The following is a 27,908-nucleotide window of genomic DNA, read 5'->3' on the forward strand; positions in this document are numbered from 1 at the left end:
TCTAAACTTTTTTAACCAATCAGCGGGCGCAGAGATGGGTTCGGAACATGTGATATGTGAAAACAAATACGTGACGTCGAACGAGGAGTGGCAGCACGGTAGTACCTGCGACTGACCAGAGAGGGTTAAAGTTACAGAGTAGGAGAGGAAATTGTCCATTACCCTTTAAAATGACGAATGCACCATCGTTACAAAAAACATTTGGGAGAACATGTGTTTTTCTGTATGTATGTAGTTTAACGGGATCATTAATCACGCATGTAGTTTAAATTCAGTGATTCTAATTATTTGTCCTTTTGTTTAATAAAAACAAAGCGACTACTTTTGTTAATCCAACATACTAGTGCTAATGATACAGACTAGAAGAAGTGAAGCACAGTAGTGCACAAACTGATTGAACTGATGAATGATAATCCGTTTAAGAAAATCCTGGGACAGATACCTTTGAGAAGAATGAGAAAGTAGTTAAATGATATGTGCAATTGCTCACGTATTATTTCTTATACTTGTTTTTGTACACAATCTAAATTGTGATAATCATATTGCAAGAAGCTTTGGCTAAGTTGTTCTAATCCCTGTGCATTGAACTGAATTTGCAGCTTATTTGAGGCTTCTAACCCAGGATGCCAGGACTGGGCAAAGGGGCTTTAAAACAGAACAGATGCATTAAGCATATTTATATGCAGACTTTCACATTTTAACTCTACATGCTCCAAAAACAATTCAAATCAAAGAGACAGAAACAAAAAACACTGTGCAACTTGTGAAGAGCAGTTAATTTAAGAATAGACAGTTTCTCAGCAGTAGATAAATGCATAAATGCAACACAAGCATGTAACACAAACTGAATACTATTTTCAGTTTAAAAAAAATAGTGTCATTTAAATACAAACAGCCATGCAACAATCATTGGTTATTTTGTACATATAGACAACTTAAGCATTTGCTCAAGGAAAATTACACGTTGCAATTTTAATTCTTTAACATTAAACAGAAAGAAAAAAAAAAAAGATAAAAACTGATAAGATGAAGAAAAAAAAATCAGAGATGAAGCTCTTAATAGTAAAGCTCATCCCTCTGCTCAACCTGGTGGTTGATCTTCTGTGCAGCTGAATAAATGTTTCTTCTGTTTAACGCTAGCTGGCAGACATGCACAATGAGAATATTCCCCAGCAACATGTAATTTTGTTTCTCTACTAGATATTCAGCAAAAGCAGCAGAACTTTGTGTAGGAGGCGACTGCAAAACCTATGACCCCATTCAAATTAAAAAGCAGCCTCTTGGGATGTTAAAACACAGCATCAAATATTCAGAACAATGGTTTTTAATCCCCATAGAGCTCAGGTTCATGTAATCTTGTCATGGCTCAGTGTTCTTGGAGGCTGTTTTTTCCAGATGTAGGTTCAGGTTAAAAAAAAAAGAAAAAAAAGATAGTATTTCAAAACAGGAGCACGAGACTTCATTCCAGAGGCCTCCTGGTGAAATATGTGGAGATTTTCTTCATAGCCTGTGGTGATCGGATGGTCTGAAAAACATCATCAACAAAGAAGGATAAACACTATGAACAGCTGGCAAATGTATCAATTAATGGAAAAATAAGCAATGACAAAGGACTGCTAAATCTTCGTTCATCCATTCTCGCGACACTGTGCTCTATTGAAACGGCTCATTCTTAAACAGAGACTACAAACAAAGGAAACAGCTAGTTTAGTGCTGTCAGTGCAGATATGATGAGATATAAAGTATTAAGTAGGCCAAACTTTATATGAGATGAAAGTTTTGTTATTAATTATTGTATGTGGACTTAGGAATTGTCTACTGACTTCTCTTTCCCATAGCATGGTGTTACAAAAAATATGAGGGACTTCTGATGCTTGCTTACCGGTGAAGCTGGTGTCTTGCCGTCTTGTTTCTTTGAGGCACTGGGGCTTCTGGGAGCACTGGGGCTTCCTTGACCTTTCCTCATCTTCTGACCCATCACTGACAACCAGTCGATCGTTCTCGGGGACAAATTCTCTTTGCCGCTCTGTTTTGGCGACGCTTGCTTGCTGATTTCTGCGTCACAGTTCATTTGTACCGAGCTCTCTTGAGTGGGACAGCAGATTCCAGACAGGACCCGACTTCTTTTTGCCGTTGGGTAGAGTTCATTTACACAGTCACACTGTGCTGCAGTGCTGCAGCCTGAAGCTGAATTGTCTCCCGTTTCCAGCCTGCGTTTTGCACGCCGTTCTGTATGAGAGGAGCTGCTCGCTGGGCTCTTGGGACACGGGTTCAGAACCTTATGGAGCGGAGGGCTGACCATGGCGGGAGATCCACGGCTTGGTGACAACCACTGTTTGATAGAAGATGGGGTTCTCTGGCGAGCAGCTGCAGCCTTGGCTTCCTGAGAGGGGAGAGGTGAGGTGGTGATGGAGGGCAGAGGCAGGGCAGCTCCGCTGGGAGCACAGACAGCGAGCTGGGGTGATGCCAGACCAACAAGACTCTCTGTTGTCTTGGTCTTTGCAGGAGTTGTTTCAGGTTGAATCGCAGGCCCTTCAAATAAAAGAGAAGTTTCGGTCACTTCATATACTACAACTTGATGTTTTTGCAGCTGAAGTAAAGAAAAGCAGCGTTTTCTTATATGACAAAACAATATGAAAAACACTCACAAAACACGGGAAGATAGTTAATATAAGTTGTAATACTTACTTGAGGGAGTCTTATGACGTGCCCAGCCCACAAGGTTGGCCTCTCCCACTGAAGACTGAGCGCCGTCCATTTCCCTGTGAAGCCTCCAGATCCGGATAGTGTGATCATCAGAGCAGGAAGCAATCTGCCAACAGAACAGTGGAGATTATATGGAGCCTGAATCGATTTTTTCCCCCCAAGCCTGTTCAAACAACTCGGCTTAAGCTGGAACTGCTCATTTATGAATAGGTGACTCAGTGAGTCTTTTTTAAATGCACCCACAGAAAGAACCATGCGTATTGCCTCACCTTGGTAAAGTCTGTGGGGCACCATGCAACAGATGTCACTTCCTCACTGTGGCCTTGGAGCGTCATGGGAGATTGTGTAGGGTCAGAGATCTAAAATGTGATAGGAGAAGACAAACGCTGAAATACACCAGTGCAATTCCATTCATTGGAAAGAGAAAATATTTCCTGTTTCGGTTTGTGAACAAAAAAAAGAAAAAAAAGAAAAAAGACAGTACCTTCCAGATGTATGTGTGATTGTCACTCGAGCCACTGGCCAAGAACTGGTTGTCTGGGCTGATAGTGGACTTAACGTAAAAAGAGGAGTTCTTGTGGCCACTGAAAACTGAAACTGTTGAAAGAGAAAACAAAGATTTTAGAATCCCTTCAACAAGTTTAAATTCAGAACGCAATGTAGCCCGATGAAAGAAATCCAAACAAACCCATGAGCTGAGAGGAGTTAGAGAGTGCTGCAGATTTAACAGAGTGACCAGCGGATCATTTCATGTATTTAGCATATAGGCCAATACAGTACTTGGATGTGAACAAAATGGCTGCCAGTGTTACAATACTGTGTATTAACAGCTGATGTTGTGCTTTTTAGCATTCCTTACTACTCTAACTTTTTCCCGAATATGTTCATGATAGATTTTAGAATAGGTTTGTATGATCACAAATAGTTTGTGCTTGTCTTCATTTCCTCAGTCACAGTGCACTCTCTCTCTTTGCCCTCTGCTCCACATATCAGTCAAAGCATTAGTTAGTAGCCCCATCTAGTGAAATGCAATGGCAATGATTTGGTGATAGACTGCATGTCTTTTAGAGCGTGAAAAAAAAAAAAAAAAACACCGGGAGAGGAGGCCTCGTTTACCTGGGGTTGTTTTTGTCCCGCTGACATTGAACATGTAGATATTATCATCAGTGCAGTTACACATGACGTTGGATCTGGTGGCGTCCAGAACAAGTCCTGAATAACCTGGAAAGACATCAAGATGCAGAAATCTATCTTCGGTCCTTGTTTTTCCAAAGCAAAAATTAGATAAACTGTTCTCTTGGAATACAATCAGATCCTATTACATGTCAACAGCTGGGCTCAGAGTATTTCAGTTAATATGGATTTCTAACAGTGAGCAGAACTTACCCAGTCGCATACGCATACAAGATCCCGGGTATGAATACTGCTGCAGGGGAACAGGATCCTGACGGTGTGCAGTGTAGTTCTTCCTCAGATCCCACATCTTGACCACTCTGGGAATAAGAAATGGAAATAGAAAATCAACAATGCATATGTGTTTTGCTCTGGCATTTATTGTAGACTGCATGTTTGTCACTTTGGTTTCTTACCCGTCAACTGCTCCAGAAGAGATGAGCGTGTGCTGATCCCGAAACAAAACCACTGTGACACTCTGCTGAGAATCCTGAAAGAGGGACAACACGCTCAAATATCTGCCGCCCTTTCTGCACAGGCCCATTATTTACCCCTATAAATAAAAATTTAAAAAAAACTCACCACACTGGGAGCCATGCCACGTGTGCTGCTCCGCCTCTTCTTGGTTTTGGTTGGAAGGTTTGTCTCGGCTTTGTTATGAGCACCGCTGATCTGTTTCACCTGTCTGTAGAAACCATCTGAGAGGGAGACGCATACATGATCACACACAGTGAGACACCCTTACTTATCTGTAATTAGCCCAGTTAGACTTAATGTCTCTCTTATCAGGTTTTTAACTGTAAATTGTAATGAATACCTTTTTTGCTGCACCTGGTATCCCAGACCATAATGTTCCCATCCCTAGCCCCAGTACAGAACACATCTGCGTAATAGAGGACAAAGATTTAAAAATGTGGTACAACAGAGTACTATAGATACAAAGATATTGAAGCTGAATGGGGGATTGCACACTTATGCACTTGCTTATTTCCCAACATTATTTATTTTGTGCTTCGTTACCTTTCTCGTCTGGTGTGAATGCAACAGACTTTAAGCTGCATAAGTGACCCTTGAAGCTGCCTAACAGCTCCCCGGACTTCACATCCCACAACCTGGCCATCTGATCACCGGCTGCAGTCACCTGTGAATGATCCATGACCAACAGTGTCATTCAAAGGCAGCTTTGTTTTTGTGCTTTATAAAGAATTAACAGTGTGCTTTAAATGAAGTGACATGAATAAAAGAACAAAAAAGGAGTCCAATTCTTAGTTGGTATAAATATATATATATATATATATATATATATATATATACATATACATATATATCATATATATAAATCAAGATTCATAGACTTCCAATATGGAAATATTAGATGTACTCACTAATTGAGGCTCCCCTGGTACCCATGCAATGTCAAAGACAGCATTCTCATGAGCCAGCCATTCTGCAAAAACATACACACATTGTTAAATACCGATGTGACATTAGACACAGCTATAGAAGGAAATAAAGGAGTCACTGCACATACCTTTAAGAAGCGGGTTTTCTCGACTCTCCGTGTTGTAGATCCTGACAATGCCTTCTTCATTAGCTGCTGCCAGAATATTATGTGAGTTTCCAGCTGAAAGGACATAAAAGAAAAAAAGGGCATGTCAGAAAGGTCATGACCACAGTCTTCTGAAGTTGTCATGTATGAACATGTGGGGACTTACCAGAGGAGAAAGCTAATCCAAATGGAGGCACAGAGTCACCCAGGTTGCCATAGGAGATGTGTTCCTCGTGTCGAACACACTGGTAACCTGCCAGCAGGGAACTCAAAGGATACCTGTGCCAGAGATCTGCATGCAGGGCTGAACAATGACAAAACACGTTAAATCCAACAACGATCAGTATTTCAACTTCGGGAATTTGCACTAGCATGTTCATAATATGGTATAACAACACAATACTTTCTGGAAAGACAACAAGTCTACGTTTTTCAAGATTATTTTAGAAGGAGTGGAGGCCATTTCATTTGAGTTAATCTGTTCCCAGATTATAATTTTTTTTAGATGTGTCATATCGGTTTCGATTGTGAAAACATTTTATTTATTGAAATCAGCCATATCTTATTGAAATATATCCGTCTTACGGTCACTTTTTAATGCTGATACTAATCGTTTCCTAACATTTTAATGCGTATTTTGGGTTTTATTAGTTTGGTTTTTTTCCTTCAGACGCAGTCACCACGCAGGGTTAATGACGTGAATAAACTAATTTTGAATGTTCTACATTTTCTACAGCCATAAAAAAAAACGAAAAAGGGCGCAATCAATGTTACAAATGTAATCTGAATCATAACACAGACTTTAGCTTGGTGTATTACCCTGGATGTAGAGAAGCTATGTAGATAGCACAATAAAACAAGAGGGAACCAACAACCCCCCCCCCCCCCCCCGAAAACTGACTAACAAAACAGATAATCTCACCATTCTGCCGCCGTCTGCCCACTCCTCTGTCAACGATCGAGCGGAAGAGCATCCCTACACCGTAGAAGAAGACGATCTGGTGTATAATAAAATAAAACTTTAACAGATCGCAAGCTTGTGGTCGTATTTTCTGTGTCACTGGAGCTTCCCGCGAACAGATCCTCTGAATCACCCGCTAAACTTGCGTAACGCGCTGCTATTGGTTGACGCGTCTGTACTTTCTGCACCCTGCATCGTCTCCATATCCGGTTTACTTCAGATTAAAGGTAACATTCGTGAGTTACCTTTTTCACAGTCATGTGAATCCAAACGTCCTCGGGTCACTTTCTTCTTTAAAAAAAATATGAAAGGTGCACTATGGAGTTTTGGTAGAGCAATATGAACGTTTTAAACATTTACAGAGTATGCGGTATATATTTGTTCATAACTCATGTAATTTCTCTACGTGTTTGTTGGATCATTATGAGCAAATCGTTAAAATGTTAGTAGTATGTATTATTCAGTAATTGGTAATGTTATATTCGGGTATTGCAATTATTCAGGAATAAGGCACACCAATGTAAGAAGTTATGAGCACTATTTTTTTTAAAATTAGTATTGTTTTATTTTTTTAAGAAATATTGAGACCGGAAAAGGTACCGTTTTAATATCCGGTTGTAATGTCTTTTTTTCACCGCCTTTACAATGAAATGCTAAAGACTCGTGTCTTTTGTTTAGGCCGTTTTCTGACGTAAACAAACAACAACAATGTCTCTTTCTACAGCCCGTTCATTCTTGTCAGAAGCGTGTTATGGTGAGCAAGAACTGGACGCCAACTCGGCTCTCCTGGAGCTGGACAAAGGTGCGTTAGCTTGCCTGCTAACTCGTTAGCAGTGCTGATCCTGAGTGTTGTATCCTTTCTAGGTGTTTGTTTCACGACATGTTACTGATTATATGTAATATCCCTGCTTTAATTTGACCTGTGAAATGGCTTTAATTGCAGGGTTGCGGTCGGTGAAGCTGGGGGAGCAGTGTGAGGCTGTGGTGCTCTTCCCCAAACTCTTCCAAAAGTATCCTTTCCCCATCCTCATCAACTCTGCTTTTCTCAAACTAGCTGACATCTTCAGACTTGGGTAAAGGGACTCTATGAACTTCCAGTTACACAGATCTATGTCCAATTCTTACAATATAAGTCCACCTTTGTTCTTATGATAAATAATGAACTGACAAAAGGTATTCTCTTGAACAAAGAAATAGAAAAGAAAAGAATAGAATAAAACACCTTTATTGACATTATACAAATGTACAACGAAATGTGTGGCTTCTCACACAGCTGAAAAGAAAGAAAAACCACAGAAGAAGAATGTAAAAAAAAAAAAAAAAAAAAGTAACTGTAATTAAGGTAGATGGACTATGTGTGGTAGGACTTGTTTATCAATAACAGTGTAATAAATTATGAATGGATATTGCAGAAATAAATTCAAATATTGCACTATTAGACATTCTAAACTATAGCTGTAATATGAAATAAATATTGCACCGTATGAAATATAAACTAAGACTAAGATTGCATCAGTCTTATGAGAAATCCCAATGTAAATAAAATACACATCTATAAAACAATAAAACTAAATGTTATTTACAGCCTTGGCCTAACTCCAACCTTCAAAATAATAATTAAATTGATTCTACAAGTCTTTGAAACAGCAGAGATCTGGACATTATAACTCTCCATGTAGGTAAAATATAGAGGCATGTGTATACAATCACATGACAGTTACCTTGTTGTACCTCATAAACACGTTGTTTTTTTTTGCGGGAAACTTACAGACAAAGAGAGACTTTGGGGTTTGTTCTTTTGAGCAATTTAAACATTTTTTTTGCCATGGTAATTTGTAAAAAGCCTTGTTTCTCTGATTTCAGGAACAATTTCCTGCGCCTCTGTGTGCTAAAAGTTACTCAACAGAGTGAGAAACATCTGGAAAAGATCCTCAATGTGGATGAATTTGTCAAACGTGTGTTTTCAGTCATCCATAGCAACGACCCAGTGGCCAGAGCAATCACTCTGAGGTATATCTAACAATGAACATTTTCTGTAACATGACCGATGCTTGCTAGCGTCCCAATTTTTATCTGACATTTTACAATTAACCATGCGGTTTTCCTTATGTTCAGGATGCTCGGTAGTTTGGCCTCCATCATCCCAGAGAGGAAGAACGCCCACCACAGTATCCGCCAAAGCCTCGACTCTCATGACAATGTCGAAGTAGAAGCGGCCATATTTGCTGCTGCGAGCTTCTCCGCACAGTCGAAGTAAGAAAACTTACCTGAGCTTTAGACACACAATATTTATGAGGTGATGTTCACATTGCATTTTTACTTATTATGTTTTTTCATATTTTCAGAGACTTTGCTGCTGGGATTTGCAACAAACTCAGTGAGATGATACAAGGTAAGTCTCCCATCAGTACACAAAAAAAGTTGCGTATGACTTTTGGATAAATAAAAATTAACATTTTAACTGTAAATGCTCCGTAATGAGTGGGTAATGCTAGGTAAGCATTCAAAACATGTATTAAAACAACTGCTTCTTAAAACAGAAGAGGAAAGTATTAACAGAGATCACGGTTAACACAAACTATTCAAAATGTTATCAAAACAAAAAAGCTTTGACTGTGGTGGATGTTATCATGAAGTCCACAGTGCAAAAACCATCTATGCTGTTCTCTCAGCCATGTCTTAATCTGGTCCTCAGCTTTGGACACTCCAGTGGAGTTGAAGCTGAAGTTGATCCCCATGCTGCAGCACATGCACCATGATGCCAGCCTGGCCTCCAGCAGCAGAGAGCTTCTACAGCACCTGGTCAGCTCTTATCCTTCCACCCCCATGGTCATCGTCAGCCTGCACACCTTCACCCAGCTGGCTGCCTCCTCCCTTGTAGATATTCCAAAGCAGGTAAACAGTTTGCCTAAGATAGACTCGTAGCTATCGTTAAATTCTACATGTGGAGTGGCCGCTGTCTTCGAGGGCAGATGATGGACTGCTATGCTAATGGCTTATTTCAGATTGTGAATCTGCAACAATGCCATAACAAAGCTCTGCAGTCATTTCAGCTTTGTTCTTCCACGTTGATCCCACTATGGTGTAATATTGGCGTCCCAGTCTGTGATTACACAGATGGCTTTATGGCCTTTTGGGAGTGGGACTTGTAGAGAAACATCTGTAGCTTCACATTTAAACACACACACACACTCTCAGAGGAAAATGTACAACAGGAATGTAACTTTTTGTGTACTACGATAGTTCCGTTAAAACAACTACGTAACTAGAAGAAGCAGTGTATGTAAACATATGTTAACTGTACTACAAAGCCATTGCTTTATTATTGCTATCATTATCGGCACTGTTTTAAACGCCTGATTGTCTTTTTGAACCCTTCTCCGTACAGTTGCAGCTCCTCCTTCAATACCTGAAAGACGACCCAAGAAAAGCCGTGAAGAGACTCGCAATTAATGACCTGAAGCTCCTGGCTAAGAAGGCTCCTCACCTGTGGATCAGAGAAAACACTCAGGTGGAGATTTGGATCACACTGTGTGTGGGGATTGGAATGATGTTGGGTGAAAAGCTGAATGGTGTTAAACGCAATTTGTCTCTGCAGACTCTGTGCGAGTGCGCCTTGAGCAGCCCATACAACAGTTTAAAGCTGGGGATGTTGGCCGTCCTCTCCACCCTCTCTGGGACTATTGCAATCAAGCAGTACTTTAACAACATGACAGGTGCTGACCAATTGTAAGATGGTCTTGATTTGATGAGAACATCTTTTACCATTGAAGTGTTTGCTGTTGACGCTGCTGAGATATCAGGTTTCCATTAACGTTATGTATGTTGGTATGAAGGTAAAGGCCGTGGACTGATCTGTATTCCTCTCAAACATTCCTCTCAGGTGGCTCCTCGGTTCCCCCCCGCCACACTGACCTGGTTAAATTAGCACAAGAATGCTGTTACCACAGCAACCTGGCAGTGGCTGCTCACGGGGTCATAGTGCTCTCCAACATCGCCATTTCCTGTCCAGAAAAAGGTTAGTCACAGCGAGAATACGCTGCATTGATCTCACATTCAGCCCACGTTGACTGCTGTGTGCCAAGGCTGAGTGTTAGCGTGCTTTTTTGATTATTTATTTTTTTTCCTTCTCAGATATAGTCCAGCTGGAGCAGGACACCGTGTTGGGAGTCGAGTCCCTTCTGATGCTTTGCAGTCAGGACAGCAGCACCAGTGCACAAGCAACACTTAAAGTAAGGCAGGAATCGTGCTGTGTTAAATGTTGTTTTGGTACCGAAAAAGCGGAGAAACTGGCTTATTTCCTCGAAGTTTAGCCTTGTTGCTCTGCTATGAACAACTCCATGGTTGCAAATCAATCAGTCTTTAAATGGATTGAAAAGTTGTTAAATCACAAAATATAAAAAATGTTGATTATATTCCAAAGCAGCAAACTCATTTTTCCTGCTTGCAGATTGGTTAAGTTGCATCAGTTTTTCAATTAAAGGCAGAGTGTGCATCATTTTACATACGAATAAGACAGAAATCCAGATTATCCTCTAAAAAACGTAGTCATGACTGTCTACAATGAGTGGGACACTCGGGTCCCGCTGTCTGCGATGTCTGAGCCGTATCTACATTGTGTTTACATGGACGCGACGGTCTAAAAGTATAAAAGTTGTTCAAGTGAGGGACTCGAGAGAAGAAGAATAACATCCTGTACCCACTGCTTATTTGAACGTCACATAAGCATTTTTGGATCATGTTCATTTTGTGTAACTTTCCATGTAGTGTGAAGCTACGAGCAAACTAAAGGGTGCTAACATTAGCCCGCTAGGGCAAAAAGGCAGCTCGAGTTGTCTTGATTTCACGCTGATGCCTAAGGGCGACATCGACTGGATCAAAAAGTTACATTGTCTTCCTCTTAAAAAGAAAAAAAAAAAGTACCAAAGCATCGATTGGTCGGTCTGTAAAATCAGTTGAATGAATGTAAAATGGCGACAGAGGAGGGAAAGACGACAGCTTTAATAGTTAATAGAGTGGACATAAAACACCCACCAGCCGACTGGAAACGTTTGTATGATATGTGGTTTTCCTTGTCTACCTTATGACTTAGTAATACGTGTCTATTTACCTCTCTGTGTCAACCCCAGACTGCCCTCACCTCATTGGTCAAACTGCTGAAAAGTCGACCCCACCTCAGCCAATCAGCTGTGGAATTCCTGCTCGGCCAGCTGCACTTATCCTGCGACTCCTCGCGTGTTCTCCTGTGCCACTCTCTGGCAGCCATTGCCTCCCACCTGCCCGTGCTGGGCGACGGCATGCTGGGAGATTTGGTGGACCTGTACAGAGTGGCCAGTCACTCGTCCACCGGCAAGCAGCAGGAGCTTCTGGTGAGCGACGGTTCATGAGACAGACTCTGCTGCTGTAAATTCAGCTTGAATGTGTGACGTACAGGCATCTGAGACTCAGAGTATCATTTACATAACAACTGAGCAGTAATACTGATCCACGTCTTTGTGTAAAAAGAGCCTGATCTTTCATTTGTTTTCACTGCTACACTTCTGTAAATGCGTGTTTTTAACGTCATGAATTTGCACACACACTGGTCGAAGACAACATTTCTGCCTCTTGCACACAGAAGGAGACCAACTATTTTCTACTCTATTCTATTTTGGATTTTCACACTCTTCTCCTCTTTTTTTTTTTCTGCAGGTTTCCTTGGCAACAGTCATTTTTGTTGCTAGCCAGTCGTCTCTGTCGGCTGAAGTGAAGACTGTCATCAAACAGCAGCTGGAGAACGTGGCCAATGGCTGGACTGTGTATCGAATCGCAAGACAGGCGTCGCGCATGGTAATCACATGTTTGTGCATGCCAAGGATTTAAGAGGCTTATTAATTCCCCTCACGTGGAATATTTTTGAAATAGCTCGTCATTTGTGTCGATAGGAAAGTTGTCTATCGAGGTTGCTGCTCTGAAAACATTATACTCTGTACTCCATGTTTTAATAACTCAAGACCTCGGTGTTATTCAGAAAGATGAACGCATGGACATAAATAGAAAAGGGCTCAGGCCATGAGTCTGTTGTAGAGCTCTTACATTTACACACAGGCAGAAGCTGTCATGAAATGTGTTATTAGAACTGAAAAGGGCAAACGTGTTGAAGAATCCAAAGCAGCCCTTCTCCTGCAAAGTTGTGCAGCTCAGACTTGATGAAGTGTTCTCGGTTCCACAGGGATGCCATGAGTTCTCCAGCGAGCTGTACCAGAGTCTGCGGACCCGTGTGGCGTCGGAGCACTTTTACTTCTGGCTGAACAGCCTGAAGGAGTTTTCCCAGGCGGAGCAGTGCCTGAGTCATGTGGAGGACGGAGACTACAGCGGAGCCATGAGTGCCATTGCAGAGGCCCTGCGCTCCTACCAAAAGGGCATTGCCTCCCTCACGGTCAGTTGACTCCGAGGCATCTGCTGCTAAAACTGCCGATACTCGATCTGCATCTTGCATCATTAACGGATTAAATTCCCAATACCTGACTTTATCTTGTAAGGTAAACCAAACAAGACCTGTGTTGACGTACTGTTATCTGATTAATCTCTCCCAACAGGCTGCCAGCACTCCCCTGAGCCCGCTTACATTTCAGTGTGAGTTCATTAAGCTCCGCATAGACACCCTGCAGGCTCTGTCTCAGCTCATCTGTACCTGCAACAGTTTGAAAACCAGCCCTCCTCCCGCAATCGCCACCACCGTCGGCCTCGCAGGCAACGACCTGCAGCGGTGCGGACGCATCTCCATGCAGGTAAAACTCTAAAGGCTGTGGGACATGATGCATGGTTTAACCTGCCTGAGCTGACTCCATTCACTGTCCAGCAAGATAAATGTTTTCTCCGAGAAGATTAAATGAAGCAAACCATCAAGTCCCCTCTGTTTGTTTCTCTCCCTCAGATGAAGGTGTGCATGGATGAGTTCAGAAGTCTCGCAGCTCGCTACTCTGAATTACACCAATCGTCTTTTGATGCTGATTACGCCACTCTTCGAAATGTGGAGCTGTATCCTTAAACACAACACACTCTCAGTCCTGCTTTGTTTTTTGTTTTGTTTTTTACTCGATTTTTCTCTCGACATTTTTCTTTGACTTTCCGCTCAGACAACAACAGAGCTGTTTGCTTGTGTCACATGTTATAGAAGCGCTGATACTGGACCCACAGGCAGCCAGGTGAGAGCTGCTTGGACAATGTGACTTCTCTTTATTTGTTCAGTGGTGTAGAGGAAGGTTTATTGATTTCAAACAACATTTTATTGTTTCTGTCGTGGAGTGAACTTTCGTGTTTTGTAGGATAAAATAACTATGACCTTTTTCTTTAACTCAGTGTTTGGAGGTTTTTACAGGCTTATGAGAAAATGTTCTCTGTGGGCTTTTGATACATTATGAGGATACATTTCCTTTAGTTTTAACTTCCTTCCACTGAGGAATGTCATCGTTTTTAACCGACTACAAAGTGATGTATGGATGTAGCTTAACATTTGGCTTGGACCCTCAACCTTTGATGAAAATCTGTGCATGTTATTCCACTGATAAAAAGCTTTTCTGTTAGCTAATGTTCAATGTAATGACGTTTGACTGGAGCTGATTGTATCTGTCTCTCTCTCTAATGTAGTTTTCAGGAGTATGGCACCCTCGGGTCGGTCCAGACACAGAGTGAATATGAGCGACGGATGATGTCAGTCTTCAGTCGGGTGTTGGAGGAAGTGGAGGGCCTCACAAAGAAACACCCTCCTGTGTCATGCCTGGTAAAAAAAAAAATCAGTTACCAATTAGGCATCCAGTCAGTGCTCAATGTTCAAGTGTAAAGTGAAACGTGTGTTTGGGATCGATTAGAAGCCTGTGTCTTTGTCTCACACTACCGCAAAACGTCACGTCAATATAATGACGAGATTTTTTGCCGTTCTTATTTTTCAGCACACAGGATGCCTCTGCGACGCTGTCATAGCTTTGCTGAAAGTTCCGATGTCTTTCCAGAGATATTTCTTCCAAAAGCTCCAGTCAACGAGCATCAAGGTAAAACAACTCACTTTAACACTGCCCTCACCAAACTGAATGTAAAACATGAGTCGGTGCTGCTTTGACCCGGGTATTAGAGCTTGTGTCCCGACTAGTCATTAGCTCTATTCACACTCCAGTTACAAGCTGTGGCAGAGGCTTAATGAGGGGATGCAGTGATCTCTCTTATTTACCAACTTCGGCGGTCGTAACAGAGGCGTTACAGGGCGAGTCAGTGGTTGGAGCAAAGCGCTGTGTGTCTGTGCACGTCTGACTGTGTGTCTGTGGAGCTCCCGCTGTGCCGTGCTTTGCCAACGGCGAAACAAAATGCGAATTCCCAGACGAGGACACCAACAATCCGCTGTTGAATATGAATGTTCAAAGACTTGATGACAGCTGAGCTCAGTTACGGCACGTCTGCAAAATAAGCAGACGGAAAAGGTCTATAGTCGCAGGTTCAACTAACAAAAGGTAGAGCACACCCCTCAACACTCTGCTGCTTTTATTCATACCTTTTGTGAAGCATCTCACCCTTTTAAACTCCACCATAAACACTAAATGTACAGCCAGCCATCATCCCAGTGTGCCTTTTTCATGCTTTATAATCATGGGGACAGACCCAGTTCCATCAGTTCTTTGCAGTCCTTTTCTTTGGATGTCACGGGGCCAACCAAGGTGTTTCTTTTTAATGTCTCTAGCTCGCCCTCTCTCCCTCCCCACGAACGCCGAGCGAACCGATCCCGGTGCAGAACAGCCAGCAGCTGACTCTGAAGGTGGAGGGGGTGGTGCAGCACGGTTCAACTCCAGGACTCTTCCGAAAGATTCACTCTGTGTGTCTCAATGTGACTTCGGTTCTCCAGAGCAAGACGGGACCTGAGTATAAGGTATCCTTCGTTTGCCTTCATCTTAGAAAATGCTTAAATAGCAAGGAAGCGTGTTCTTTGAGACAGTGCTTTATTTACAACCTGTATTTATTCACGCTAGCCTTCTTCTGATGATTGCACTCCTATTTGTTGGCTTTTTGTGACTGTTTTGCCCGCTTGCTTAATGGTCAGACTTCTGCTGTTTTTACATTTCCCTCTCAGATTCCACTTGATACTAAAACCAATGAGATCGAGCAACGTGTAGAACCCCACAACGACTACTTCAGCACCCAGTTTTTGCTGAATTTTTCCATCTTGGGCACCCACACTGTCACTGTGGAGGCTTCAGTGGTGGATGAGAGCGGAATCGAGTGGAAGACCGGGCCCAAGACGACTGTGTCTGTCAAATCCATGGAGGATCCTTACTCCCAGCAGCTCCGCCATCAGCTACAACAGGGAGGATCTCAGCCAGCGCCGCAGAGGAGTCCGTACGCCCGCTTCTAGTGAATGCTGTTATCTTTCAGAACAGTGTTAGCTTCACTTCTTTGACCTGTTTTGTCTTGTTGAAACTGAATTTGTACATACTTTTTCAATTATTAAAAAAAAATAATAATTTTAATGCTGGAATACGTGATCTATGCAAAAATAATCGTAACCTGTTGCAAGTGGTCATGGGAAAATGTCATTTCACTGATAACCAAAGTCCTGAAAAAGTAGGGCTTCAAGTCAATCTGATTATGCATATTTTAAGCAAGAAGGTAAGCTTCCAGAAAAAATGCAACATTTGTTTTAATTCCCTGTTCATTTTCTTAATCCAGTTGTATTCATATATGCAGTAATCTCCAGGACAGTTTACTACCGATTGTCCTTGGATTTACCTTTTCAATAGAAAGCTCAATATCATACAACACCACCAGGGGGCAGCACATAGTCATTAACTGAACGTCATTGTCTAAAGAGCACTAAAAAAATCTGCTCCAGACTTGAGTCACAAAGCTAAATTTAGAATTTGAACATTGATAGTTAAGCGTGGTGATTTCTGCAATATAAAAACACTGACGTGCTTCTCGTGACATTCTTTTTCCATCATAACACGATCTTAAAGCTACGTGGAATTCAAGCATACTTTAATAATGATACAAACTCTGCTCAAAAAGCCCACGCGCGGTTTCCTTGCAAATTTAACGACATTTGTTTCAGTAGTGAACTCACTCACGCACCCACACTGATGATGCAATCTGAAAGTAACCTGCTCCGGGTATCAAGATGATCTACAGGATGAACTCAGGTATACTCATAAAAGTCAGTTGAACGATTAGAAAAACCTGTTTTCAGTTTTCCGATCCGTCAGTACTTGACAGAAGAGAGTCTGCGCACTTTAAGGCTACAAACTACAGACAGCGTGAAGTGAGACCGAATAGAAACACAGGTGAGAATAAGATTTTCATAATAAAATGGTTTAGGCTGTTTGAAAATTAGTTAACGTTGCACATTTAACTTTTTTTTCATAAACAGTGTTAATATTAATCTTGTCTACTTTACATGTCACCATGCAATGGTGTATTTACAAATTCATAATTTCAACAGGGCCAATCTATCACCTTTATTGCTATTTTAGAGAATTTTCCCGTTTTACAGAACAGTACGAATTTACTTGTCTTAAATGTCTGACTCTGTTTTATGGATGCTCTAATTTAAATTCAAATGTTAGGGGTCACGAGGTAGATTATTGCACTGTTACTTCATGACTTTATAAGAAAATGACCAATGTCTCCAAGAAATTCAAAATGCAAGGTTTCTTTTTATTTGAGTTTTTAAATAGAGCAAAATATAATCCCTTTATTGTCATTATACAATTGTACAATTAAATTATTAAATCTTCCCTTTAAAGTGCGAACACATGCATACACAGTTACAAACAACTTGTATTTAGGTGAGATGTGCAATGTGTGTGAAGAGGTAAACGTGTATTGCATTGCACAGTAAAAAAATAAAAAATAAAATATATATATATAACAGAATATAAATGAATATTGCACAAGGTTTGAAAAACAAAGACCTCAATCCAGAAAACACAAGAAATTATTGTATGGGGGGGCTCCGTTTTCCACAAAAAAAAAATATTTACACGTATAACTGACTGAAAGATAAATCCCACATATATTCTGTCATGCATAGGGATAACAGGTTGAAGGCTGCCCTTTAAGAAAATCACGCTTTTATTTTGAAGGTGATATAGAAGTCACTCCCGCGCTCACTCTCTTGATCGCGTGCACGTTGACGCGGTGTGAATCCGGGTCTGGGAAGCAGATAACGGGTCCTGTCCTGACTCTTGCCAGCCGAGACACAGAAAAAAATCGCTGTTCTTCATACTCGGTGTGCATATGTCGTTTTCAGTCTGTGTTGCGTGCGTCGAGCCGTCAGCGTTGTTGGGGCAGCACCGGCCCGAACCGCCTATCGCCTGTACGCGCTAAAGGGCGCTTCGGCAGCTAGCTAACGACGACGACGATGATGATGAAGATGATGATGATGAAGCATCAGTGGATTTATCCCGGTGTCTCTGACTGAGATGGAGCCAGCAGCGACGCTCAAGTGGAGTTGCTTGCTAGCTAGCTAGCTAGCGAGCGAGCTAACAGCGCCCGTTGGGATTCACTGTGCCCGAGAAAGCCCCCCCCCCCTCCCCGGATACCCTTAGCGAAATGGGTGCAGCTGTAGTTTAATGACACGGGGGTTTCTTTTAACGCTATTAGATATTTCCATCCCATATCCTGTGATTTTTTTTTTTTTTTTTTTGGAAGAGACTGGTTATATTAACGATGCTAACTTAACCGTTAAGGTTAGCTCGCACGTGACACACAGTTCATCATCTCGCTCTGGTAATTAGCTTCTTCATCTCTGACCGTCCTTGGATGCTTCAGCGACAATAACTGGGGTGAGTAAAAGGACGAGCTATACCAGACTTTGAACTGCATCCACAGGGGTCCGGGCTATATTCTGGATGAGACACCCGGGATACTGCGCCTCTGCACCACTCTTATCATTGTTGGTGTATTGTCACATAACGCGCTCGAGCTCCTTCCGTTTTACCTGTGTGTGCGCGCGTGTTTTTACTCGTGTCGGTGTGTTTCTCATCGTCGGACTCCACTGATTTTTTTTCATTTTTTATTTTTTTTTAAACGTGACATTTCTTTTACCATCTGTCTCCCCCTCTCTCTTCTCTGATATGCTAACTCAGCCGTAGTGCTAGCTAGCATGTCTTGAAGTGGTCCTTTTATGGTGCTGTCTCTGCATGCATTACTGTGAAAGTCTAGACGGTCAGCTAGCAGGAGAAAGTCACGAATAAACCAGTAAAGCAGAATGAAATCCTCTTGGGTTAATAGGCTGAGGAGGTAGCTTCTGTTATTTATATATATGTATGTGTGTGTGCTTGCTTGTGTGTGTGTGTTTGAGTTAGATTACGCCAAACAGCCTCACCCTCAGCCTGTTAGCTGTGGGTGTATTTCCTCAGCGTGTGCTGTAATGTTTGCTTATTAAAGGGGATTTGTGTCCTGCTCAGGGGCACATCGTTTTGTTTACAGTAAGGATAACGTTTGTTTACACACACATGACTGCTTTGTCCCGTGTTAAACAAGCTGAGATACTAACTAACCCTCTGCTTGTGTGTGTCTGTTTCAGAGACGGGAGTGTTTCAGGATGGCACAGCTCTTGGACGGGTCCGGCAAACGGGGCTGGGTTCTGCTCCGGTCTGTGATCCGCTTTGTGTTCATGTTCCTCAACAACTGTGTGGCCATCCCATCCTACTGCTTGTATCTGCTGCTCCTGCAACCGCTGAGAATATGGGACAGCTCCACTTTCTGGCACATTGAAGGACTCATGTTCAAATGGTTGCTGGCCATGGTGTCTTCGTGGGGTTGGATTGCGGGCTACACAGGTAAGGTAGTTTCTGATTCATCACACATTGCCATAGCTCCATGAGCTGCCTGGCATGCAAAGATACATTTGCATGTAGGGCTCAGTGGTAAAGGCCTGCTGATGGGAAAGTGTGCTCAAGATAGAGCTCTTAAACTAGTAAGGTCACTCCTTAGTGGCTGGTTTTGGCTTCATGTATTTATCTTTTAGTCGATGAGATAAACATATACGTAAAGCCCAGAAGGACTTTTATGATAGCTGCTCTGAAGCTGTTCCCAAACTGTAATAAATGTAATATTTTTAGAAGCAGCAGTTGTTTTTTGTTTTTTTTTAATCCAGAGCGTGAATATTCTCGCAGACTTTTCTCGTTCATCTTTTGGTCCATCTTTCGGTCTATATTTGTAAGGGGAAACCAATATATACTTCTGACTGTTACGAATATACCTGAGAGGCAAAAACTGGGCTGTTTGCTCTCCAGCTGACACCGAGTGACCAGTATCTAAATGTCCAAACACACTCTGTCCTCTTCTTTAACTGTGTGTCCACCTGGCTGTTGAACACGTCGGATTTGAGGGGATTGTATTTGTCCATGGACATTTTTTCTCACATTTTATTGACTATATAAGATAATCCTTTATTCATCTTGCGAACGGATAAATGTACGGTGTTACAGCAGGATAGCAGAAGAAAATCACAGTACAAAATTAAATTAGATTAAAAAATAAATAAATAAAAACTAGTTATAAAGAGCCAGTAACTTAACATGATTTAAGTCTGTATAAAGTATATGAACACTGTCATGCACACAGTGCATATAAGGATGGACGTGTTATTGCACAAGTGATCCCATAAATTAATATTGCAATGCAAATTAAATAAAAATACAAATAAGATCAGGCGGCGATGACATCTCATAACATTATAAATAAATAAAAGAGATAATTATATTTGGCTCAAATTAGTGCATTGCCTGTGGACACTGGAGGCAAAGGGTTTATTTATGTTGATACCAGTACAGCTACATGCACACATGTTCAAAGAAGAAGACCGTGTTTTCACCGTTTGTCGCCTTCTTTTCATTTGGCTGCCTGACTATGTTAAAGTGATTTGTGCAGTCAGCGGTGTTTGGTTACGCTGCAAGCAAATTGCTTACAAAACTGTTAAGTGGTGAACACAGGGCGCAACAAGGTGTCCTGATTAATAATGCAGCGCTCTCAGCCTATAGGACACCTGTGCCTGCATTGAGCTGTGTGTGTTGCACACCTTGATTGACACGGTTGGAAGTGAAACAACACACAGCTGTATCATGTGACGGAGCGCTGACTACAGTTTGAATCAGTATGCTGCCGTTTATGTTAATGGCCAACATTTGTAACGCAGCCTTGTTTCTCCCCGTATGGACTTCCTGTTTTTATTAGACAGAGCTAATGTGACCACACATGTACATAAACATTCATATTTCTTTGCTGCTACTGTTGGGAAGAAACAATGAGGTGCCAGGCTGACTGATTATTGAAATGTCACTTAAGTGAACCAAAACTCCCCTGACATTCAATGTTATCGCGAAGCAAAGGAGGCTCAAATGAACTTAAAAGAAGCCAAACGTGCAGTGCATGTTCACTCTGAGTGCAGTGTCACTTTCTTTGACTCTTTCTTTTTCCAACATGCATGCAAGGAATGAAATGTGGTGTGTTGTTGCGCATCAGGATGAGTTGGTCTGCTTGTGTGAAAGTAGCTTTAGATGAGGGGGACACGGTAGTCCAAGTGCATGGGAACACAAGGACAATTTCACAAGGATGGCTGAATACAACATGTGGCCTCGTCCTGATAGGCAGCAGCTCTCTGCTCTGTGTGAACGACCTCTGAGTCTGGACAACACATACAATTTAGATGCCAAGGTTTAAGCTTTTTATAGCAAGGTCACAGCCTTTTCTGTCGCATTCAGAGCCTGTATTTTTATGTCTGCGTACATATTTTGTAGCCCTGGTTTTAAATTTGAACAACTCGTCACGCTGACTACAAACTAGTTCAATCAACTCATAAAGTTTAACGCACCTGAAGAAGAAACTCTAAAGTGTGATGACAGAGATATCAGGAGGAAGAAATAGATCGTCAATCTTTTCTGGTGTGTTGAATTAAAAAACGGGGCTCAAAGTGGATGTTTTTTAATCTCATAACTCAGGATGGTATAGATTAGTTCGACGTGTGTCAGTGACTCTGGGCGGTCTGAAGGCTGAGCTCTGGTTAACCATCAGACACGAAGCACGTTGCATCACCTTCACAGCCGAAGCGGAACAATGCTGCTTTGTGAACAAGGTTTGACTTTATCTGCACAAACTGGTGACTTGTACGGTTCATTTTTTATTATCCCTCCTGTATGTTGTTATTAGAGTTCTAAGCCGTTGTTGTTTCCTTTTTTATTTATATTTGAGTGTATTCATAGGAGAAACTTTACCTGAACTGTGTACAAGGCTAGAAATATCAAGTTACACTTCAACCTCAGCCCTTTGGTCATAAATTGTTAGATTGTGTTTTTTTTTTCTCTTTTTCTTTTTTTTTTTAAGTTTATGGAGAATGTCTTTTCTTTATTGTTTTTTGGCAGAATAAACATACATACATACTACTACTGTTATTGTTCGGACAATTATTACCAAAAAGACGGATGTCGGACATTCAGGTTGACAGTGAGAGGACGTTTGAAGCAGTCTTGTTTTTTTTCTAATCTCAAGTGTAAAGAGTGAAGCATGTCTTCATCTCCCAACCTGAAACTCGAGTATGAGTTGCAGACTTTGTGCCTGCAGCCGGACTGATGGATGTTTTCCCTGATTAAACATGGGTGTGTGCTGCTCTAAAGACACACATTGTTCTTCACGTGTGAGTTTGCTTGCTACAATATCAACGACAGGGTGCAGTGTTTGATCAGAGGAAATATGTGTTAGGCACTCTGCAAATACTTTAATTGGTTGGTTGCAGGTAAGTGTCTAGTTAAAGATGGACTGCTGTTTGATCATGATGAAGACTTTGATGTCAGCCGCTGGAGGCTCAGGACGCAAAAAGGTCAATAAAGAAGCAGCGTGAATCTAAGTTTGGGGATGAAGCCATAGAGTAACACTAAACAGATTTTTCCCCTTTTTATCAGTACGACTTGTAATCGGACACATATACAGTATCAGGCAGCTTATCAGATGCAGGAAGAACAAATCATTCATGTGATATAACATTATCAGTCCGGCTACTCGCCATGAGTTTTCTCTGAGAAGCACCCGCTGCTTCTGCACGTTAGCTCACGCAAACTGTTCATAGTGCGTGAGCTACATGGAGTACATGGAGCTTTGTGCAGATTTGAATCGAGTTGAGTCCACACCAGCCTTGAGGATGCTAAGAGGTTTGAGATACAGTTGTGAGAAAAGCTACGAAAACAGTTTGGATTAAAACCTAACCTAGAAAATCAAATCTAGAACAATGCAGGAAGCCAGTGTGAAGTCGTTTCAATAATCAAACTGTCTTTGTTTGAGAAACTAATGGAGTCCAGTGTTTAAAAATGTCAGGTTTGTGCTTTAAAACCTTCAGACGTGTGAAAGGTTACGCTTCTATTGGCCAATCAGAGGGCTGTATTGTTTCTAGTTGCAGCTTTAATCCTTCTTGTCAGTGGGTGAGGAGGTTGAAGAAAAAAAAAACAGGTTAATTTGATTGTTTTATGGGACCCATCAACTACTTTTGTTGCAGGACGTGCAAAAATAAATGCATATTTGGTATGTGTTAGTTTTTTTTGTGTGGCGTCCTGACTGATTGCAGTTGCTGCTGTGACGATATCATTTCCTGCAAATGATTAATAAAGTGCCTAGCTAGCTATCCATCTCACATTGGAGCTGATTGCTTTGTTAGAATGCAGCTTTACACAGTCACCTCTGTTTCCTCTACTCTCTATCTCGCTGGATTTCATGGTATTACTGTTATGCGGTCACTTGTATTGTCATTTGACCTGACCCCCTTTTCTTCTGGTATTGTTAAAATCAGCTCAAGTGTAGAAAACACACACACACGCACACACACACACACACACACACACACACACACACACACACACACACACACACACACACACACACACACACACACACACACACACACACACACACACACACACACACACACACACAGGACACAAACAGGTGCGCTAAAGCCACGAGGATTAAGGCTTCAGTGCATGTTCCATCAGTCGTGGGCGTGTTGGACGTGTGAAGAGATCAAAGATGAGGACTTTAAGATTGCAGACATCGCACTCTTGTCTTCCAGCTTGACTGACACAGTCTTTGATCAGATGTACAGTTTACATAGAACACAGAGAGATCTGCTGAATCATGGCCCTGCATACCTGAATTGAACATCATACAGACGTGCTGTCCACACATGGCATGTCGTCGCCTGATGAATTTTTTTTGATTGAAGAGGATGGTGGACCGAGCTGGGACTGGGGTTGAGAGATTGTGGAGTGACGTGCAGCGAGGCGCTGAATGTTGTACTGGAACCTGGGCTGCACGACATAAAGCACCTGCTAACCAGCGATCACTAAATTAATACATTTTGTGCACCAGTAGAATTTGAATGATCCAAAATTCTGCAATAAAAAAATAAAAAAAAGTTTTTAGATAACTAAAAAATCCTGAGTTTTGGACTTCTGTCTGGACAAAAATCAGTTGATTGATGTCACTTTGATCTTTTTCAGTGTTTTCTAATGCTTTAAATCTCCACACATTAAAGAGCGACTTGAACGTCAAACTCAATTGAAGTTGAACTTCTTTTCTTTTCTGTCTAATCAAAGATCTTCAGCTCAGGGGGGGACAAAGTGTTTATATAACATTATAAGGCCGTGTTGATACAATAATTGAATAACTTGTGCCAAATATAGCTTTCTTCTTTTTAAGCCAACAACACTTGAAGCAGATTTCCCTGCCTGTTGGACTCACGTCAGTGTTATCCACATCAATGAGGACGACATGAACGGAAGTTTCTCATCATGTACGGTTGTCTGTCACTGTAGCAGAAAGGCCATGTCATCTTACTAGCATTAATGTACATGAATTTAATCACCAGATTTCTGAAATTCCAAACACTTGACTTAGTGAACATTGTTATTTTTAGTAGGTAGAAACATGTTAAGTATTTGTAAAGAGTTGTCCTTGTTCCTGTTCAAGTCGTGGTACAGTCCTGCTCATTTTTCTCACTCTGGACTCGGTTCAATGTGGAGCGTCTCACTTTGAAGCTGTAACGGAAACTGCTCTTGATTTGTTGAAGCCTCGGTACAGGGAACGGTGCTCCCACACAAGTGTTGGCAGACGCATTCTCTGGACTGAGTGGGCGGGCTCAGATCAAAACTTGATTGACATCTCTTTAACTGCCCTCCATTATCTTTGCTGCACCTGTTAGACGGCGACAGTTTACAGCTTAATGACACTTTTTTTTTTTTTTTCATCGACCTTTGGTTGGCGCCATCATACCTCAGATCTTTACTAACTTGTTTGGATGTATGACGTAAAAAAAAAAAATAGTATAGTGATTGATGCTGAGGCTAACATCCCTCCAAATAAGGGAAAGATGCAATGCTCGTAGCTCTTTGATAGAATCTGGTGTATCTCTAAAAGCTTGATCCATGTGCTCCTCTAAAAGCAGTACTTTCAGCTAAAGGATACTGTCGTTTCCTGCCTGCAGACTTTGGTTAAAGGTCGATGTGTTTGTTGCATTAAAACATGTTGTAGGTCCAGACACGCATGCAGTCATGTTTTGTAGCACAAGGGAAGGCGATGAACGGAACCAGCATGGAATAATGGCTCTGCAGCTCGGGGTCAGCAGGGAGGGCGTTAGCAGGAACGGGGAATTAGCATCACTTTTGTCCCGAAGGGCTGAAACATGTTTGCCTAAGTGAAGGCTGTTTCAGTCGACAAGAAGGCGGAGGATGGGCGAACCACACAACGTGGTTAAAACATATTTCCATGTAAAAACAATCAGACGTGTAGAAGCCAGTAGATAGGATTAATGGGTGTTTGTACTGTACTCTAATAAGAAGTAATTACTGTTAATAGGAACCAGTCTCTCCATTACACCAACATGGACGTTATTTAAATGGACTTTCTAATTTGATTTAGTTTGAAAGGATTTTAGTAATGTCACTTTAATTTAATGTTTTATAAGGTAATTTATTTTGAGTTGGCCTTCTCTTGAAGAGAGGCGAAACAAATGTTGTTTTTATATATTTTCAAGGCACTTCCTGGAAAACTTCCACTTCACATAACAGACCTGTTAGAGTGAAACTCAAGCACATAAGACTCGTTCATCTGATTGGCTCGTTGTTAAAGTCCATCGAGATTATACTCAAAAAACTGCATTTTCTTTTGGCACCCTTCAAACTCTCCGGATCACATTTCTTCCAGAGTTTAGGAATTAGATTTTTGAGCCATCGTGTTTTTAATAGATCAGTGGTTCTTCACTATTTGTTGTGTTTTGTTGCTTGTTTTTACTGTGCTTTTAATCTCGACAGCATTGGAAATGGGGGAAACCTCATTGTCCTTTCAAAAATAAATAACTTTAAATTGAATTGTAAGATACCATTTCTACACATTTCTTTCATTGTCTGATGATGATTTATCTTCCATATTTTTGCCACATCACTACATGACTCTTAAGTGTTCGTGCAGACAAATAATCAACCATCAGACACATTGTATGCCCCCCACCACCCAAAGGTCATAGTCTTATCAATGAAGGTGTTTGCTCTAAAGTCCCAACAGGATCTATATTGAAGCTTTTTTTAGGTAAAACGTCTCGGCAACTCCTGGACAGGTTGCAAGTACAGTAGAGTTGGGCGTCGACATCCATGGTCTTTATAATTATGGAAATCCTCAAACATGTCACAACATCTACCAGCTTGGTTTCCCTACATTAACTGTTGTAATATCTCAGAGCTGCAGTGACTGTATGGGTAAAGTCCACTTGCTTCATCAAGACTGAGCCAGTGACCGAATGCTTTTAAAAGAAAAAGACGCTTGATAAAAAATTTACATTTTATTATTTTTTTTACTACTTTTGGTTTTTGGCCTAACTCAGGTGTCATTTTCTGAAGAGCCACATTCCCTCGGCTCGTCCAGAGAGGCAGAACAAAGAGCAGCAAGGTCAGCTGTACGCCGTTTAGCTGACCACCGATGCTGGATTAGACAATGTGCCTGCAGCGTGGCTGTCATTCTGCTGCGCTAACTGTGTCATCTCTCAAAGACAATTTCCCTAATGTATTCCCTCTGACAGATGACCCATCTCAGTGATATCATTTATGCTCGTCTCGCGCAACAACAGGGACTTGAGCGAGCACGAAGGCATGCTCCCTATGAAATGACACTGCCTTCAGGTACAGCCCCACGGCCCTGTCAGGTGTCACTGATGTGTCATTCTGCCAGAAGAATGCCCTCGACTCTCAGTCTGGTGAGGATTTAATATTACTCCCTGGGGGACAAAAGGTGAGACAAAGGCTTAAATGGAACATGCCAACGACTCGTCCAGCCTCCTTGACATTTTTTGGTTTGTTTTCAAATCCCTTTCTTTGACCTGAAGGAGATCTCCTTCGGAGGGTGTTCAAAGCACCCTGTGTGCTGGGCTGCAGCTCAGTCTGTCAAGATGCTTTACAGATCATAGCCTCAACGATTAGGAACATGTGCTGCTTGTATCTGATGGTCAATACCCGAACCAGTCTCGAGTAAATCGGCATAAATGTCTGAGTGTCTCTCTTAAATTTGACTAGAAAATATAGAGTCATGCAGGGCAGGGAGCTTCCTCAGAACGATGATGTGTGCAGTCTGAGTCATACACAAACGGTTAAACTTACAGGCTGCCTGAAAAGAGATCTTCCATCTTCATTCAGTAGAGTTCAAACTTGTTTGATATCTGATTGGATCTAGATTTGGGGCGGCAGTGTCTCAGTTCGGCGGGACTTAGGTTGGGAACTGGAGGGTCGCCAATTTCGAGTCCCTATGCGGACCAAAAATGCGAAAGTTGGGCTGGTAGCTGGAGAGGTACCAGAGCGCTTCTTGAGCTCTGCCGAGATGCCTTTGAGCAAGGCACCAAAACCCCTACCAGTCCAGTGGGGCAGCCACCGCTCTCTGACATCTCTCCATTGATGCATGTCCACAGGTCCTGCTTGTGCATGTGAGTGTTTTCAGTGCGAACCAGAATTTCTCCCTCACGGGATTGATAAAGTATGGGGAAAACATTTTTTATTGCTGAAATAATGAAGTGTTCTAGCACATGAAAAAAAAGTGCAAGTTATCACAGTAATGCTATTCAAGCAATTAGTTCAATGCATTGTTCTTATCCAGTCATGTTGAACGCTGCATTGACACGTTAGCCTCGCTCCTGACTGTCACCATGAGCTACGCTGTAGCGCCACTCAGCTGGACACGCTTCTCTCTTCTCACACTGACCCCGAAAACACCATGTAGATATCCCACCGCCATCTTTGTCTCCTCTTCGTTCATGTACTCATTTCCCAGAATGGCTTTTGGCTCACCTCGAGCTGCGTGTGAATGACCTTGGTTCTTCTCCTGTCGAGTGTAGAACCACACAAACAGGATGCGTTACAGTCCAGAAAAGTTGAAATCCTCGTCTTTACAAACAAAGGTTTCAAAGATCAACTTCCGTCTTTCACCTTTTCTTGTCTGTCCTTGTACCTGTTGATGTCTGCTTGTGTAGCC

General features: G+C 41.8%; 3 protein-coding genes across 4 annotated transcripts in view; 2 read left to right on the plus strand and 1 right to left on the minus strand.

Moving 5' to 3' along the window:
* Window positions 1-654: 654 nt before the first annotated feature.
* dtl (denticleless E3 ubiquitin protein ligase homolog) lies at window positions 655-6,580 on the minus strand. The gene is made up of 15 exons (XM_079349559.1): window positions 6,351-6,580; window positions 5,595-5,732; window positions 5,411-5,503; window positions 5,265-5,326; window positions 4,900-5,020; window positions 4,697-4,762; window positions 4,462-4,577; window positions 4,296-4,369; window positions 4,093-4,199; window positions 3,823-3,927; window positions 3,191-3,303; window positions 2,976-3,065; window positions 2,689-2,812; window positions 1,883-2,532; window positions 655-1,525 (listed from the first exon to the last, which is right to left on the minus strand). The coding sequence occupies exons 1-15, from the start codon at window positions 6,400-6,402 to the stop codon at window positions 1,460-1,462; spliced, it is 1,977 nt and encodes a 658-aa protein (XP_079205685.1). The 5' UTR covers window positions 6,403-6,580; the 3' UTR covers window positions 655-1,459.
* On the plus strand, window positions 2,929-15,892 carry ints7 (integrator complex subunit 7). 2 transcript variants are annotated; one of them, XM_079349542.1, is made up of 21 exons: window positions 2,929-2,938; window positions 7,021-7,191; window positions 7,333-7,462; window positions 8,253-8,399; window positions 8,505-8,642; window positions 8,735-8,781; window positions 9,085-9,284; window positions 9,778-9,900; window positions 9,988-10,105; window positions 10,273-10,407; window positions 10,524-10,621; window positions 11,519-11,758; window positions 12,081-12,218; window positions 12,601-12,807; window positions 12,968-13,159; window positions 13,306-13,409; window positions 13,508-13,576; window positions 14,019-14,151; window positions 14,321-14,419; window positions 15,100-15,285; window positions 15,487-15,892. In XM_079349542.1, exons 2-21 carry the CDS (start codon window positions 7,098-7,100, stop codon window positions 15,766-15,768), a joined length of 2,880 nt encoding a protein of 959 aa, XP_079205668.1. In that variant the 5' UTR covers window positions 2,929-2,938; window positions 7,021-7,097; the 3' UTR covers window positions 15,769-15,892. The 2 variants fall into 2 exon arrangements, with proteins under 2 accessions (XP_079205668.1, XP_079205667.1); XM_079349541.1 differs by lacking the exon at window positions 2,929-2,938 and having other exon boundaries at window positions 6,996-7,191.
* Window positions 15,893-17,487: 1,595 nt separating this feature from the next.
* The window catches only part of lpgat1 (lysophosphatidylglycerol acyltransferase 1), a 41,623-nt gene continuing 31,202 nt past the window's right edge, over window positions 17,488-27,908 (plus strand). The window contains exons 1-2 of the mRNA XM_079338393.1: window positions 17,488-18,196; window positions 18,940-19,195. Of these exons, the coding sequence (XP_079194519.1) occupies window positions 18,958-19,195 (238 nt within the window). The 5' untranslated portion in view covers window positions 17,488-18,196; window positions 18,940-18,957. The remainder of the gene's footprint in view (window positions 18,197-18,939; window positions 19,196-27,908) is intronic.

The sequence above is a fragment of the Symphodus melops genome (genome assembly GCF_947650265.1).
Source record: "Symphodus melops genome assembly, chromosome: 1".
Taxonomy (NCBI): domain Eukaryota; kingdom Metazoa; phylum Chordata; class Actinopteri; order Labriformes; family Labridae; genus Symphodus; species Symphodus melops.

Coding starts and splice junctions, on each gene's coding strand:
- dtl (XM_079349559.1), bottom strand. CDS start 6,402: ATGCTCTTCCGCTCGATCGTTGACAGAGGAGTGGGCAGACGGCGGCAG. Junction 3,304..3,822: donor CGGGACAAAAACAACCCCAG/GTAAACGAGGCC, acceptor CTCTTTCAACAG/TTTCAGTTTTCAGTGGCCAC. Junction 2,813..2,975: donor GCCCCACAGACTTTACCAAG/GTGAGGCAATAC, acceptor TTCTGTTGGCAG/ATTGCTTCCTGCTCTGATGA.
- ints7 (XM_079349542.1), top strand. CDS start 7,098: ATGTCTCTTTCTACAGCCCGTTCATTCTTGTCAGAAGCGTGTTATGGT. Junction 10,408..10,523: donor CATTTCCTGTCCAGAAAAAG/GTTAGTCACAGC, acceptor TTTCCTTCTCAG/ATATAGTCCAGCTGGAGCAG. Junction 13,410..13,507: donor ACTCTTCGAAATGTGGAGCT/GTATCCTTAAAC, acceptor CTTTCCGCTCAG/ACAACAACAGAGCTGTTTGC.